This window comes from Papilio xuthus, unplaced genomic scaffold (genome assembly GCF_000836235.2).
Source record: "Papilio xuthus unplaced genomic scaffold, Pxut_1.1 DF827461.1, whole genome shotgun sequence".
Classification (NCBI taxonomy): Eukaryota; Metazoa; Arthropoda; class Insecta; order Lepidoptera; family Papilionidae; genus Papilio; species Papilio xuthus.
The window spans coordinates 1,307,061-1,320,052 of record NW_013531188.1 but is presented as its reverse complement, the minus strand read 5'-3'; the positions used below and the strand labels follow the sequence as shown (position 1 = coordinate 1,320,052).

The 12,992-nt window shown below is 33.9% G+C and overlaps 2 protein-coding genes across 8 annotated transcripts; one reads left to right on the top strand and one right to left on the bottom strand.

Annotated features, from left to right (window-relative positions):
* The first annotated feature begins 296 nt into the window (after positions 1–296).
* On the top strand, positions 297–3,389 carry LOC106119351 (pupal cuticle protein Edg-91). Of its 6 annotated transcripts, none has more exons than XM_013314271.1 (4): positions 297–383; positions 1,283–1,523; positions 2,213–2,311; positions 3,144–3,389. In XM_013314271.1, the coding sequence occupies exons 1-4, from the start codon at positions 372–374 to the stop codon at positions 3,356–3,358; spliced, it is 567 nt and encodes a 188-aa protein (XP_013169725.1). In that variant the 5' UTR covers positions 297–371; the 3' UTR covers positions 3,359–3,389. The 6 variants fall into 6 exon arrangements, with proteins under 6 accessions (XP_013169725.1, XP_013169727.1, XP_013169723.1 ...); XM_013314273.1 differs by having other exon boundaries at positions 2,213–2,257; positions 3,144–3,388; XM_013314269.1 differs by having other exon boundaries at positions 1,283–1,535; positions 3,144–3,388.
* Positions 3,390–3,944: 555 nt separating this feature from the next.
* Positions 3,945–12,992, bottom strand: Cog1 (conserved oligomeric Golgi complex subunit 1). 2 transcript variants are annotated; one of them, XM_013314560.1, is made up of 14 exons: positions 12,759–12,992; positions 12,330–12,494; positions 11,733–11,881; positions 11,189–11,343; positions 10,667–10,895; positions 10,264–10,396; positions 9,334–9,506; positions 8,393–8,692; positions 7,588–7,822; positions 6,891–7,233; positions 6,090–6,530; positions 5,536–5,715; positions 4,721–4,748; positions 4,052–4,174 (listed from the first exon to the last, which is right to left on the bottom strand). In XM_013314560.1, the coding sequence occupies exons 1-14, from the start codon at positions 12,896–12,898 to the stop codon at positions 4,140–4,142; spliced, it is 2,706 nt and encodes a 901-aa protein (XP_013170014.1). In that variant the 5' UTR covers positions 12,899–12,992; the 3' UTR covers positions 4,052–4,139. The 2 variants fall into 2 exon arrangements, with proteins under 2 accessions (XP_013170013.1, XP_013170014.1); XM_013314559.1 differs by lacking the exon at positions 4,721–4,748 and having other exon boundaries at positions 3,945–4,174.

Genomic DNA, 12,992 nt, shown 5'->3' with positions numbered 1-12,992 from the left:
ACTCGCGGGCGACTTCTTAAAGTTGCATAAAGTTGTTAAATAAATAAATGTATATATGTATATACAAACTTCACTCCCTTGGCTTTCGCAAAAACATTAAACTAAAAAGACACATGAAATTGTTGTTGTCCTTTTACAATTTCCCAAATCCTGGTTTTTATAAACATATAGAAAAAAAAATAAAATTACGTTGAGAGTGTAATTATGCGTCAGAGAGCGTTCGCGTAATGCCCGTCCGTCAAACTATGTATAAAGGCAACATGACTTGCTTCGGCTGACCCATTCATTTGCGTGACCCTATAGTGATACAAGTGAAATAAAGATTTAATAATTTTATTATTATTTCATAATTATATTCGTAATTTATAATAATGAATCCTTTGGTGAGTTATTTTAAGATTTTAAATTGACGTTAATAAATAATTTGTGTTAAAAATTTATTGAAAATTTTGTTTATTTTTGTTGCGAAAGTGTTTATTAATTTATATAATTTGCATAATTTATATAAAATAAATATTCATAATTAACGCTTTATAGCAATGGAATAGAATTAACTAAACTAAAATTACGGTTTCAAACCTAAGACTCGAGGCTTGAGCATTTAGACCCACACATTTTAGAACAATCATCGTGTTTTTTTTATGTATCATTTTTTTTTTATTTATGGGAAAGCTAAGACATTTCGATTATCTGTAGATGATGACACTCATAACCTTAAATATTCGCTAATAAATTATTAAAAAAGGTACTATATGACGTCATGCCAGCTCTGCCTTACCATGACCCACTTCCCCCAACATATGTTTACGTAATAATCCCTGCTTTTGGGTTTCGATTTTATCTTTGTTGATGCCGACCTCTATTAAATTTGCCTGTTGTTCTTATTTTTATATCATATCCATACTGAGGATGTTCATAAATTAAGTCGGATAAAAAATACCTAATACGCGTTAACAGAGAGAACTTCCTTTATATTAAAAATCGTTTTAATTTGAAATTAATTTAAATAGAAAATAAACGACACAAATAAAAATATAAAATAAAATTGGTTTTGGTTCGGTTGTAAATTAATTTATATTTTATATAACACTTTAAAGCCCGCTACCCACGTTCAGTGTTCACTGAACAAACGAAATGTACAGATAAAAATGTGCGAGTGTAGGCATTATTTCAACTGTCATTTAACTGTACAGTAAGAGTACGGTAACACAGATGTTCAGTCGGACTGTTCAGTTAAAACTGAACGTCTATAGCGGCCTTGACATGTGTAATTTGTTTTCAGCATTTACTTCTATTACCATGCGTACTAGCCGTAAGTATTACAGGCTCAACGAATGATTATAGCAGTCAAGGACGAAGCGGTGGAGGATACGGTCTACTAAGACCATACCCAAATTACTCAGGTTATAACGGAGGCTACAATGGATACAACAGTGGGTACGGAGGGTATGGCGGTGGATATGATGGATACAACTCAGGGTTCGGCGGCTCCGGGATAGGATACCCTGGACAAGGATATCCCGGTAGCTATCCTGGTAATTTATAATAATATTTATTTATTGGTTGTTATATTAAGTATTCACAAATATACACTTTTGGTACAAAATAGCAATAAAATATTTCGTTAAACAAAGTGAACGTAACTCTATCGAAATCTATTTAAGTTAGTTAAAAACTTTGTAATATTTTTTCAATATTATGGAAGTATCAGGTTTTATATTACTACATCCTGCACGTGAAGTGTTCACCTAAAAAAAAACTCATTTTTAATTGTCAGATTAGACTACTTAAACTTTGATCATTATCTAATTTAGATTAATGTTTGCAACCGGTTTTAATTTTATAATTATAAAAACGAGTACTTCATACGCCAAAAAATATGAATAACGCGTTCGAGACATTCTTATTCAATCATTTTTATTTAAGCGACATAATATGTTATTATTCTTTGAATTATTGATTAGAAACTAGATACAGTAAAGCATGAGAAATTACGTAGTAAAATGTCATGTAGTTCAAAATGTCTATATTTCATTTACAGTGGGTTTTTAAATCCAAAATACCCGTTTAAAACATATTGTTATCTCTGTGATGTCAAAGAGTTATGACGAAATGTTTTATACAGAGATTTTGATATCAGAAACCCACGGTTAAAGACTGCCTTATTTTTAAACTGCGATTATTAATATTTATATGGGTTAATTATTATTAGGCGGTTACGGCGGATACCCAGGCTATTCCGGCGGACCTTACGGAGGTGTGTACTTATTTCTTCTCCTTCTCAAAAGCCTATTCAGTGACACTAGTAATAGTAAGTTCACAAAGTACATTACCATTCTCAGCTTATTGCACTGTAACATGCTATTAATCATTAAAATACATGTATAGCTTAACTAGGATTTAAACCAGTCTTTCCCAAAGTGGGCGTTAACGCCCCCTTGTGGGCGCTGCAGGTCTCAAGTTGCGGGTTATAGTAAAAGTTTCGTTTAGAATTTTCCGTTAATATACATATATAGGTCACAATAGTTGATTGATTTAATTTGAAGTTATAGCGGTTTTAAATATGTGAAAATATGGGGGCGCTAAAAAAATATTTATTTTCAAAGTGGGCAGTAGACTAAATAAGTTTGGGAACTGATTTAAACCTTATCAAGAGGGCGCTTCAATCGCCTTCTTTTTTACATCACCCTGTAGTAAAAGGAGTTTGGTTGTTTTTCAAGAAAATGGTTTCGTGCTATATATTTTTGACAAGCTATGTGAACGTAACACGTTTAGTTAACTAACTTACTTAATTTATAACAAGTTGTTATGAAGTCGATAGAAATTAGATTAGGTATCATTTATTTATATCTAGTGGTTACGTATTGTTGGCAATTCGTCCATAGTTCTTTTAAGTTTGTATTTTACTAGGGCTTTGTCAAATGCCTAATCATTATAAGTAAAGATTTTATACAAAAATATAACTTTATGCCCTTCTCTTCTTAACTTTAACTGTGTCTTTTACTATTATCTTCCAGACTATGTTCTACATTTATGCCAAATTTCAAAAAGATCCGTCGGGCCGTTCTAGAGGTCCATCGTCACAATCTATCCATCAAAACTTTAGCATTTAAAATATTAGTAAGATTATTTTACTATTTTAGGTAATCGTCCTTACAACAGACCAGGTTACGACGGAAGACCCGGTTACAATTATCAGTCCGGTTACCAGGGTTACAGACCCGGTTACAACCAGTACAGACCCGGTTTCGACCGTCCCTACCAGACCAATGGATATTTTGACGGAGTTCGTGATGGATATGACAACTTTGGACTGTTAGGAAGAAAAGTGTCAGAAATTAAGAAAGATGACGCTTGATTTCAAATAATTAAGTTTAATTTAATTTGTATTATTTCTACTTTATAAGATTTTTATTAATATAGATTTTTAATTCAATGTGACTGCTTAATACAACTTACCTTAATAAAACTTATAAATATGTTGTATGTATACAAAGGATGAGAATAGAATGTGGAAGAGGAATTTTTTTTGTACAGTCAGCTGTGAAAATGTGAACACTAGCAGTTGATTGCGTCTCCGTCCGCGCGGAATTGAAATAAAATTAATTAGTATCCTACGTGTTCTTCCTGACTATGTTCTACGTCTATGCCAAATTTCACCCGCTCTGAAGATACCTTCAAACAAACATCCATTCATCTAAACATTCGCATTTATAATATTAGTAAGATTTACAAAACATCAGAAGAGTGTATACGCCTTCAGTTTCGAAAATGCATAAGCACTTTTTCGCCAATAGCAGATATATATAGAAGAAAGCATAATGACAGATACATGCATAAATATTTTTAAAAACTAAAAGCGTGTACAAGTATGTGAATCTATATAACTGTATACATATTAATGCAGCTGACTGTACTGTATGTAAAAATGGAATACAACATAATTAAGATATAATTTTATTATTTAACAATTATAATAGAATTAATAAAATAATTTAAACATACAATAATAAAGTTAAGAACCACTGAACCAATCAGAAGTCATTGATGTAAAGAATGATGCTGCACCAGATCTGGCGTTCGCAAAGTTGATTGGCAGAGAACTGGTCATCAGGTCGGATATATCTGCTTTATTCTTGTTAGGACTTGCTGCAGCCACTGCTTTCTTTTTTACCTGATGAAAAGATAAATCCAAAGATACATTAAAAAGATAAGAAAGATAGTGAAATTATAAACGGATATGGAAATAGATAAATAAATTAATCTTTATAATGTTGTAATAGATAAATTTATTAATACATAAGCGTTAAAAATATTTATGTAAAACTAGTAGTCGCATGCGGTTTCGCCCGCACGACTAAAAAAAACTTTATTAGTAGCCTATGTGTTCTTCCAGGTTATGTACTACATCTATGATAAATTTCAGCGGAATCCATGCAGTCTTTCTGGAGATATCTTCTAACAAACATCCATCCATCCAAACATTTGCATTTATAATATTATTAAGATTTATAATCACAGTTAAATCACACTATTATTATTTTATTAAAATGTTAGAACAGAGGATGCAAACCAATGGCACGCGACACAATATTATGGTGTCACAAATTAAAAAAAACATTATTCATTAGGAAACAAAATGTAAAATAGATTTTATAAGGACGAGCGAACACGGTTGGTTAATAAACTAAGATTATAAAAATATATAAATATTCCATACCAATTGTTGAGATGGAGATATATCGACTCTGTTAAAATGTACATTAAATACTTTTATTATAAAGTCATTATCAGCTCACTATACGTCCCCACCGAGGGGCTCGGAGCCTACCCTAAGTTAGGGGTGATTAAGCCATAGTCAACCACGCTGGCCAAATGCGGGTTGACGTCACACATATCTTTGAATTTCTTCTCAGATATGTGCAACATCACGATATTTTCTTTCATCGTAAGAACATAGGATAAATGTACATATGTAAATCAAAAATCGAAAATTGGTACATGGCGGTATTCGAACCCAGGACCTGCAGATTGCAAGTCAAGTGCTTGACCCCTGAGCTACCGACGCTCGTTCATTATAAAGTAACATAAGTAATTCGCGAGTCTATATGAAAAGCCTTGTTTTGTATCTTATTGTTTGTTGTTTATTTACAGTCCTGGACTAATTTTGATGATAATTGGTAAATACTAACGATGACAGAGGATTTTTTTGTTTTAAATAAAACTCTAGCAAGTAGAATTAAAAAAGAAGCCTATAACATTCCCGCGTGAATCAGGTACTTTCCAGTCAAAGTCTCATCAAAATCGGTCCAGTCGTTCCGGAGATTAGCCGGCACAAACATGGCCTTGCGAGTCATACAGACGGACAAAAATTTTAAATATTGATTTTTCGGTACATAATGTGTTCACGAAACATATTTTTTACGACATAACTTACAGATACTCCAATTTTATTATTATGTACAGATGCCTGTAGGTTAAAAAGTTTTTTTTTCTTCAAAATAAGTAGATTTCCACTAACAGCGTATCACTTACCACTTTATCTTGTTTCTTGTGCGGTGTGGGTGTAGCCACTGGTAGCAGTGTGAACCAGTGCGCGTCTGCTGCAGCCAGCAGATGCGCGGCCTTGTCCCCCGAGCCCCCAGACACGAGGGCCCGGCTGCCCAGGATGCCGCTCAGCTGACCGTGGTGCAGCACTACGCTGCCCAGCAATGTCTGCAGGTGCACATTTCATACAATTAACCCTTGTTACTTGAAATATGCGAACTTTGGCCTCCTCCGACCGAATCGCGCAAATAAACCATGATTTTGACAAAAATAAACTTTATTTCTCATCAACGTTTCTTCCGTGGACAACTTAAAGGGAAGTTATCTTACTAATATTATAAATGCGAATGTTTGGATGTATGGATGGACGTTTGTAAGAAGATATCTCCAGAAATTTGGTATAGATTTACAACATAGTCTGGAAGAACACATAGGCTTTTTAAGTTTTTTTTTTTAATTCCGCGTGGATGGAATCTCTTTACAACTAGTAAAAAATGAAAATTAGATTTTTTTATGTCAGTTAGTTATTCACTTATGTTTACCTGTACTCTTTGCACCGATCGCTTCAAGTTAGTCTGAATGTATGGATAAAACACGTCATAGTCAAACGGATCAATCTTCTGCCTTAAAAATTCGCAAATATCCTGCGAAAACTCCATACATTTCTTGTTCTCTCTTGGAACCATAAGCAGCGTCAAATGTCTCACATCCATCAACAATTGAAGCGCGCATCGTTGATTTATATCGCTCTCTTTCTCTCTTATGACTGTATTGTAATGTGCGAGAAGGATAGATGTAACTTTCTCAACGAATGCTGTGTGAACTTCGTGAGGTAACGTATGTGGGACAACTTCGTCTAATATACGACTAATAGAGTACAAAAACTCTTGTAATTTAAGAGAAGGTCCCGCGGGGACTTTTATAATCGACTCTATTGAATTCCCTTCGTCGTCCTTTTCTTGTATCTGTATTACGTCCCATTGCTAAAAAAAAAATACGTGGAAAATCATAATACAGTCGAAACTGGATAAGCGAGAGTCTAAGAGATATTTTTCTCGCTTATAGAGGTTTCTCGCTTCAGATCTCTCCAAAAGAAATATTAATATGCAAAACATAACAATCTTACTAATATTATAAATTCGAATGTTTAGATTGATGGATGGATGATTGTCGGAAGGTATCTACAGAACGGCTGAACGGATCTTGATGAAATTTGGCATACATATAACCTGGAAGCATAGACTATTAGTTATGTTTTTTTTAATTCCACGCGAACGGAGACGCGGGCGACAGCTAGTAAAAGAATAAAAAAATTAGTTTTAGCTTTAATTTTTTTTTCTTACCATCATCAAGTAATCAACATTTGCCTCCAAAGTGAACTCTTGTGGCAAACATTTGATCAAATCTGTCGCCTTCTCCATAACAATGTCCAACCATTTGCCCCAACAATATTGGCAATTCTCCTTTAATACGCCACAAATATCGTTCCAACTCTTTATTGCGTTTTCTTCGATAGTCATATCGTCAGTAAGCTGGTCTTCGGGAATATAGCACTTACGTAGATTAGGCATAAGGTACACTATCGCTTGTATGAATCGAGCCGTGTAAACCGCAGTGGTCTTACGCTGTAGTTCTGTTGATTGTAAAGTCGGCTCTTCGAAGCACGCCTTTATGTATTGTAACATACTAAAAATGTAAAGTAATATAGTGTAACATGCTACATGCTGTAACATTGCACTTAGATAAGCGAGAACTGAATAAGCGAGAGCCATCGTCCGACGGACGACCTCTATAAGCGAGAAAACTTTAAAAGGGAGAAAAATATCGCGGTCTCATGGGTTCGATATAAAGCCGTAAGCCATCGCGTAATTTATCGAATCCCAAATCTATCGTCCACATTTTTTATTGAAAAAAATACATCTAAAAAATTTGGCATAATTTTGGGTAAAAATTATTTTACTGTTCTAGTTAACGTACTAAAATCTTTAAATTATGACAATTTTATTTTAATAAAACATAAAATAATGTTGAAAACTTTACCTTTGTATATTACTATCGGAGACATTTCTCAAATAATTTTGAATATCCTCTCTATCACTGTATATCTGTTGTTTATCATCTTCTTCTTCATAAAACAATAGCTTGTTACTTCTACTTCTCTTCTCCGGGTACAAATACACTTTTAAATCTTCTAGAAGCTTCTGTAGTTCTTCATCTAAACCTTGACAGAGTTTCTCTATGTTTGGAGTGAAACCACGATCTTGTCTTGACATACCTATATGAGAATAGTAAAGGAAAATAGACAACTTTGCATTAAAAACATTTTAAACACGGCTTTTATACAGTTTTCCAAATTTTTAAAAACTTAAGCATATCAATAGACTAATATGTTAATAAGTCAGATTAAATTACAGACGACCCTGCACAAGCGAGAGTTTAAGGTACCGCAATTTTTCTCGCTTATAGAGGTTTTACTAACCCGAGTTTCTCGCTTATGGAGGTCGTCCGTCAAGACCGGACAATGACTTTAGCTTATAGAGAGGAGAGGCAAGTTGGATTGTAGTTAATTTATCCGTCTAGTTGTTTGATTTTTAGACTAAATCTGAACTAAAAGACATCCTTACTAAATGTAACAGTTAGTCACTGGATAGGTAAATCCTTGAAAACAGCTTTTGCGTCATTCTGATTTAAACGCGTCTAATGTTGACAGTTAATTCTATCTCTATTATATATTAGAATCCTCATCACTAACAACCGTTAACGGTAAGGTGATGAAAATCAAATAGGCACAAAATACCTCGTTCCATAACCTATCCATTTATAAAGAATTGTCTTAGAAACTTACCTTTCATAAGTGAATTCATAACTGTAATGACGTCATTCCTTGATTCAATAACAGTTTCACCGATAAGATCCTTCCATACAAACCAATTTATATCAGATTCCTTTTCCAATTCACTGTCCGAACTGACTTTAGTTAAATCAACTAACATCTGAGTTTTAAAACCATCGTATACTTTGATCCATCTGTTGTCTATGATAATTTTGACACGAGAGGTCAACAATGGCTGGAAGTAATGACACCAAACATGGACTTCCGGTATATCTAGAGCTGTACAAACTGCGCTCCAGTTTGATGGTGTTTCTGTGGACAGAATATTATTTGCATAAACTATTTTAAATGAGAATGTTTAGATTTGTGGATAGATGTCTTAACGTGGGTTTCTGACACCAAAATCCCCGTTTAAAATATATGGTTATCTCTGTTTTATCAAAGATAAGCGACAAGGTTGACGATATATTTTATACAGAGATTTTCTTGTCAAAAATCATGTTTAAATGTATGGATGGATTGATGCTATAAGGTATTTTCCTAACAGCGAAACTATGACATAGATAAAGAACATAGTCTTTAAGAACACATAGGCTATATTGGAGGTCATAAGCAGCATATCGCCATCTCTGCGGAACGCGCAAGAATGTGTGACAGAGAAAATCACCTCTCACTCACTCTCATTGTAATTAGCTATTAATTAGTGTCTCTTCCGGATTGGTCGAAAAACTTAATTTTTAATTGGTGTACATATTTTAGCCAGTAAGCACGTAGCACATAATTTGTATAAATAGTTAAGAAATTAGAAAATAAATCATTACAAATCTGGACTCCGAGTGTTATTCTTCCCGCAACTATCGACAGCAGTGAAGACCTCCCACAGCTACTTATTATTTTTTATTCTGTGCAAACGGAGTCGCAGGCAAAAGCTAGTTTATGATTACAAAAATTACCTATTTTAAATGCCTCTTCCCGTATCTCATGTAAGACTTTTACCCTTGTAACATTCTGCAGTAAAGCCTGCACATTACTTTCTATATAAGTCTTCACCCAAACACTCCATTTTTGCACTGATTTTGATATATCGACTTTATCAACGGCTCTCACTTCTTTCTGGGTTGATAACCTGCAATTAGTAATTAATTCTATGATATTAAATAAAATATTAAAAATGAATAATGAACTAAAATATATTATTAAAAGGAGTCTCTTTAGGCAAAGTTCCGAAGATACTGGCAGCGTTGCCCCTTTGAATAGCTATACTAATTCTTTGTCCGAGGTAGCTGCCAGCTCTTCGGTCCCCTGTGATGTCGATTAACTTTTTTGATATTTTATTTACAATTGAATTTGAATCTTATTGATATATAATAAATTATATTTTGCATTATTTACTTCAAACTATTTTTTTTTTACTAAAAATATATATTTTTTGTAAAGTAATTATAGTCTACATTATTATAGATATGTTTTTTTTTATATCATAAGGTGGCAAACGAGCGAGCGGCCACGTAAAATTGCTGAAATAGCAAAGTGACCGTTGCCCATAGACTTACGCAATTGCATATGCGTTGCCCACCTTTAATAGACGGAGGAGAGGATGTACAGAAATAATATATATTCCCTTCCCATGCATCCTCTCATCCGGAAAGTCCACTTCCACTTCCCATCCTTTCCTTATAAGAAAAAGGATGTGAAGGGAAAGAGACGCACACTCATCAGACTGTACGCGGAATTGACGCCTGTCTTCTGTGTGGTTGTGGTATTTCACCGGGCCAGCTCGTGCGAAGATGTTAAAGCGGGCTCTACCACTGTTAAAAACAACTTATTATATATAAATTGTATGTAGTAAATAAGAAAAGAGAATATTAAATGATATTTCTTACTTGTAATTTGATATAACGGAAGGCAATAAGTTCAATGATGCTGTGTCACTGAATTCTATCAAATCTAGTAGAGGTTTAGAATCTCTTTTATATAAATCCTTTAACATATCCAATACTGCTCCACCATCATTATCTAAAATAAAATAAGTATTATATATTTATTAGGCATTCTTCTCAAAATATACAGAAAAAACTAGATATGCGAGAGTCCAAGGGACGGCGATATATTTCTCGCTTATAGAGGTTTCTAACCAGAGTTTCTCGCTTATGAAGGTCATCCGTGGGGACCGGACAATGACTCTCGTTTATAGAAGTTCCTTGTTTATGCATTTCTCATTTAATATGTATAATAATTTCAAAGAAATGTCACTTAATACATAATATTTTAACTTAAAATACTAACCTACAAAACAAGCATACACTAAAACAACAGTTTTCAACACAATTTTCACTCCGTTTACAATTTTCTTTTTTATCTGTGCCTTGACATCTCCTTCTAAAATATGAGTCAGATCAAACTGTAGGGTAGACCGCAAACTGCTATCACTATGTAAGCCAATAAGTGTATTCAGAAGTTCCACCATAGTCTGAGAGTCCAGGAGGTAAAGACTTACTAGACAAGAACTGGCCACCTGTAAGAGGAATTAACACATTCAACGCTATACATGGCAAGATCACTTATGCAAAAAAAGTAGCGGCATTGTATGGGTTATTTGTTAGAATAAGGGTTTCAACTTTCTAAAAACTTGTTCACAAACATCTTGTCAGCTCGGAATATTGCACAAGTTGCTGTGCAGAAAACAATTTTAAGTGTAAAGAGATACAGGGGGAAGGCACTGCATAGCGCATAGATGAACTTGAGCAGTCAAGATATTTGAAAAGAGCTATACAATAGCTGTTTTAGAAATAACCTATGTATATTTACCGAAACAGTAATCTCAACATCCTGCAATTTCTTCCTGCACTCATTGATAATTGTTTGACTGAAGTTAGAGATTGATATCCATTGTTGCTGCACAATTCTCTGCAACGATTGCATTCCGGGCTTGGCGTTTCTACCTCCAATTTGAAGCTGCAACCCTGTGAATTCAAAAAACTTAAATAAAATAATTTATTTCAATCCTTATTCTTGTTATAAACAATTTTAACAATGCTTATTTGTTCTGTAGTGGATTAATTATATCCTCACTGAGGAACTCGGAGCCTTCTTTAAGTTAGGGTTGACTGGGCCATAGTTAACCATGCTGGTCCAGTGCGGGTTGACTTCACATCATTGAATTTCTTGTCAGATATGTGTAAGTAAGAATATTGAATGTACATATGTAAATCAAAAAACACATTACTAAATAGCGGGATATGAACCCAGGTCGTGCAGATTACAAGTGCTTAACTCCTAAGCTACCGATACTCTTGTTAAGGCTATCATTTAAATATTGAACTTTTTAGAATGAAAATATGGAGAATATTACCCGTGTTGATATGTCGCGCCAAAATAAATAATTGTGAAGCCTTTACAAAATCATCTTTCTCTATACACTTCCATATCTTTTCAGGTATTTCCATTAACAATTTCACTTGAATGGCTATAACTTGTGCGGGGTTTGAATTTAATTGAAAACTAGAATAAAAGTGGAATAGATTATCTTGATGTTCACATTCCTAATTTAAAAGATAAAATACCTCTGAAGAATTAACAGCCATATGATTTAGAATACAATTATCAAATTTTGGGTTTGAAATCCACCAATCAATTATTGCCCTTTTTTTCCAGAGAGGAATGCTTTATGCATACTCTGCGCCCCGGGGAGGACGCAATAGTTATGTGGGATTCTCCTCTATAGCGGAGGCATACCCACTAAACCTCTCTGTTCCTCCAATGCATCAGGACGGGACCACAAGCATGCTTTCACTCTCATCCGCGGCCAATCAATTATTGCCCTGACTTAATCAGAATAGTTACAAGAAATATTAGGATCTGAGAAGTTCTTTTTCAGATCTGAGGAGATCTGAACAATCACTAAACATAACCTGACAAAAGGGGGTGTAAAGAAAGATGTTAGCTGTACCTTGGTTTTTGAGGTTGTTCTTGTACTTTGAAGCCAACTAAATGTGTATCATGCAGATTTTTGCATGCTACCATCATCTGATTTATATGATCTAAAGTGCTACTTGTTGTCAACTTCATTTCTTCTATTATGTCCGCAGCTTGTATTAAATCTCGATATCTTTCTCTGGAAAACGAAAAGAGGAATGTTTATGTATATGTGATGACATATAATGAACAATCAGTGGACATATTATACTAAGTATATTTTTTTGAGACGACTTTGTACTTTTTACGGTAGAAATTAAATGAAAGAAATTGTGTCTATTGGGAAGTCTTATTCTTGGTGCAATCGTGAAATTATTAAAACAATAATAAATCGGTTGTCTTAGTAACATTTTAATTTATATGAAGAAAACTATGGAGTAAATTAAATATCTTAATAACTTACCCTACCATCGCCCTTAATTCTTCTCTTTTTCGCTCGATTTCATATTGCAACTTCTTCTGTACATGGTCTATTTCCGTAATAGAATGTGTTTGGAATAACTCTTCCGGCACAATATCTAGCAAATTTGGTTGAGACATCATAGAAACCTTTTAAGGCATTTAATTCAACTTTGTTAGAATAAAAATTAAGATTCAAAAACAAAGTCTACAAGAATTAAAGACGTCAACAAACTTT

Excerpts from the sequence above, each read along its gene's own strand:
- Cog1 (XM_013314559.1), bottom strand. The coding sequence starts at position 12,898 with ATGATGTCTCAACCAAATTTGCTAGATATTGTGCCGGAAGAGTTATTC. Across the intron at positions 7,823-8,392 it reads TATGAATTCACTTATGAAAG|GTATGTCAAGACAAGATCGT; the intron begins GTAAGTTTCTAA and ends ATTCTCATATAG. Across the intron at positions 4,175-5,535 it reads ACAAGAAACAAGATAAAGTG|GTAAAAAAGAAAGCAGTGGC; the intron begins GTAAGTGATACG and ends TCTTTTCATCAG.
- LOC106119351 (XM_013314269.1), top strand. Across the intron at positions 1,536-2,212 it reads ATATCCCGGTAGCTATCCTG|GCGGTTACGGCGGATACCCA; the intron begins GTAATTTATAAT and ends AATTATTATTAG. Across the intron at positions 2,312-3,143 it reads ATTCAGTGACACTAGTAATA|GTAATCGTCCTTACAACAGA; the intron begins GTAAGTTCACAA and ends TTACTATTTTAG.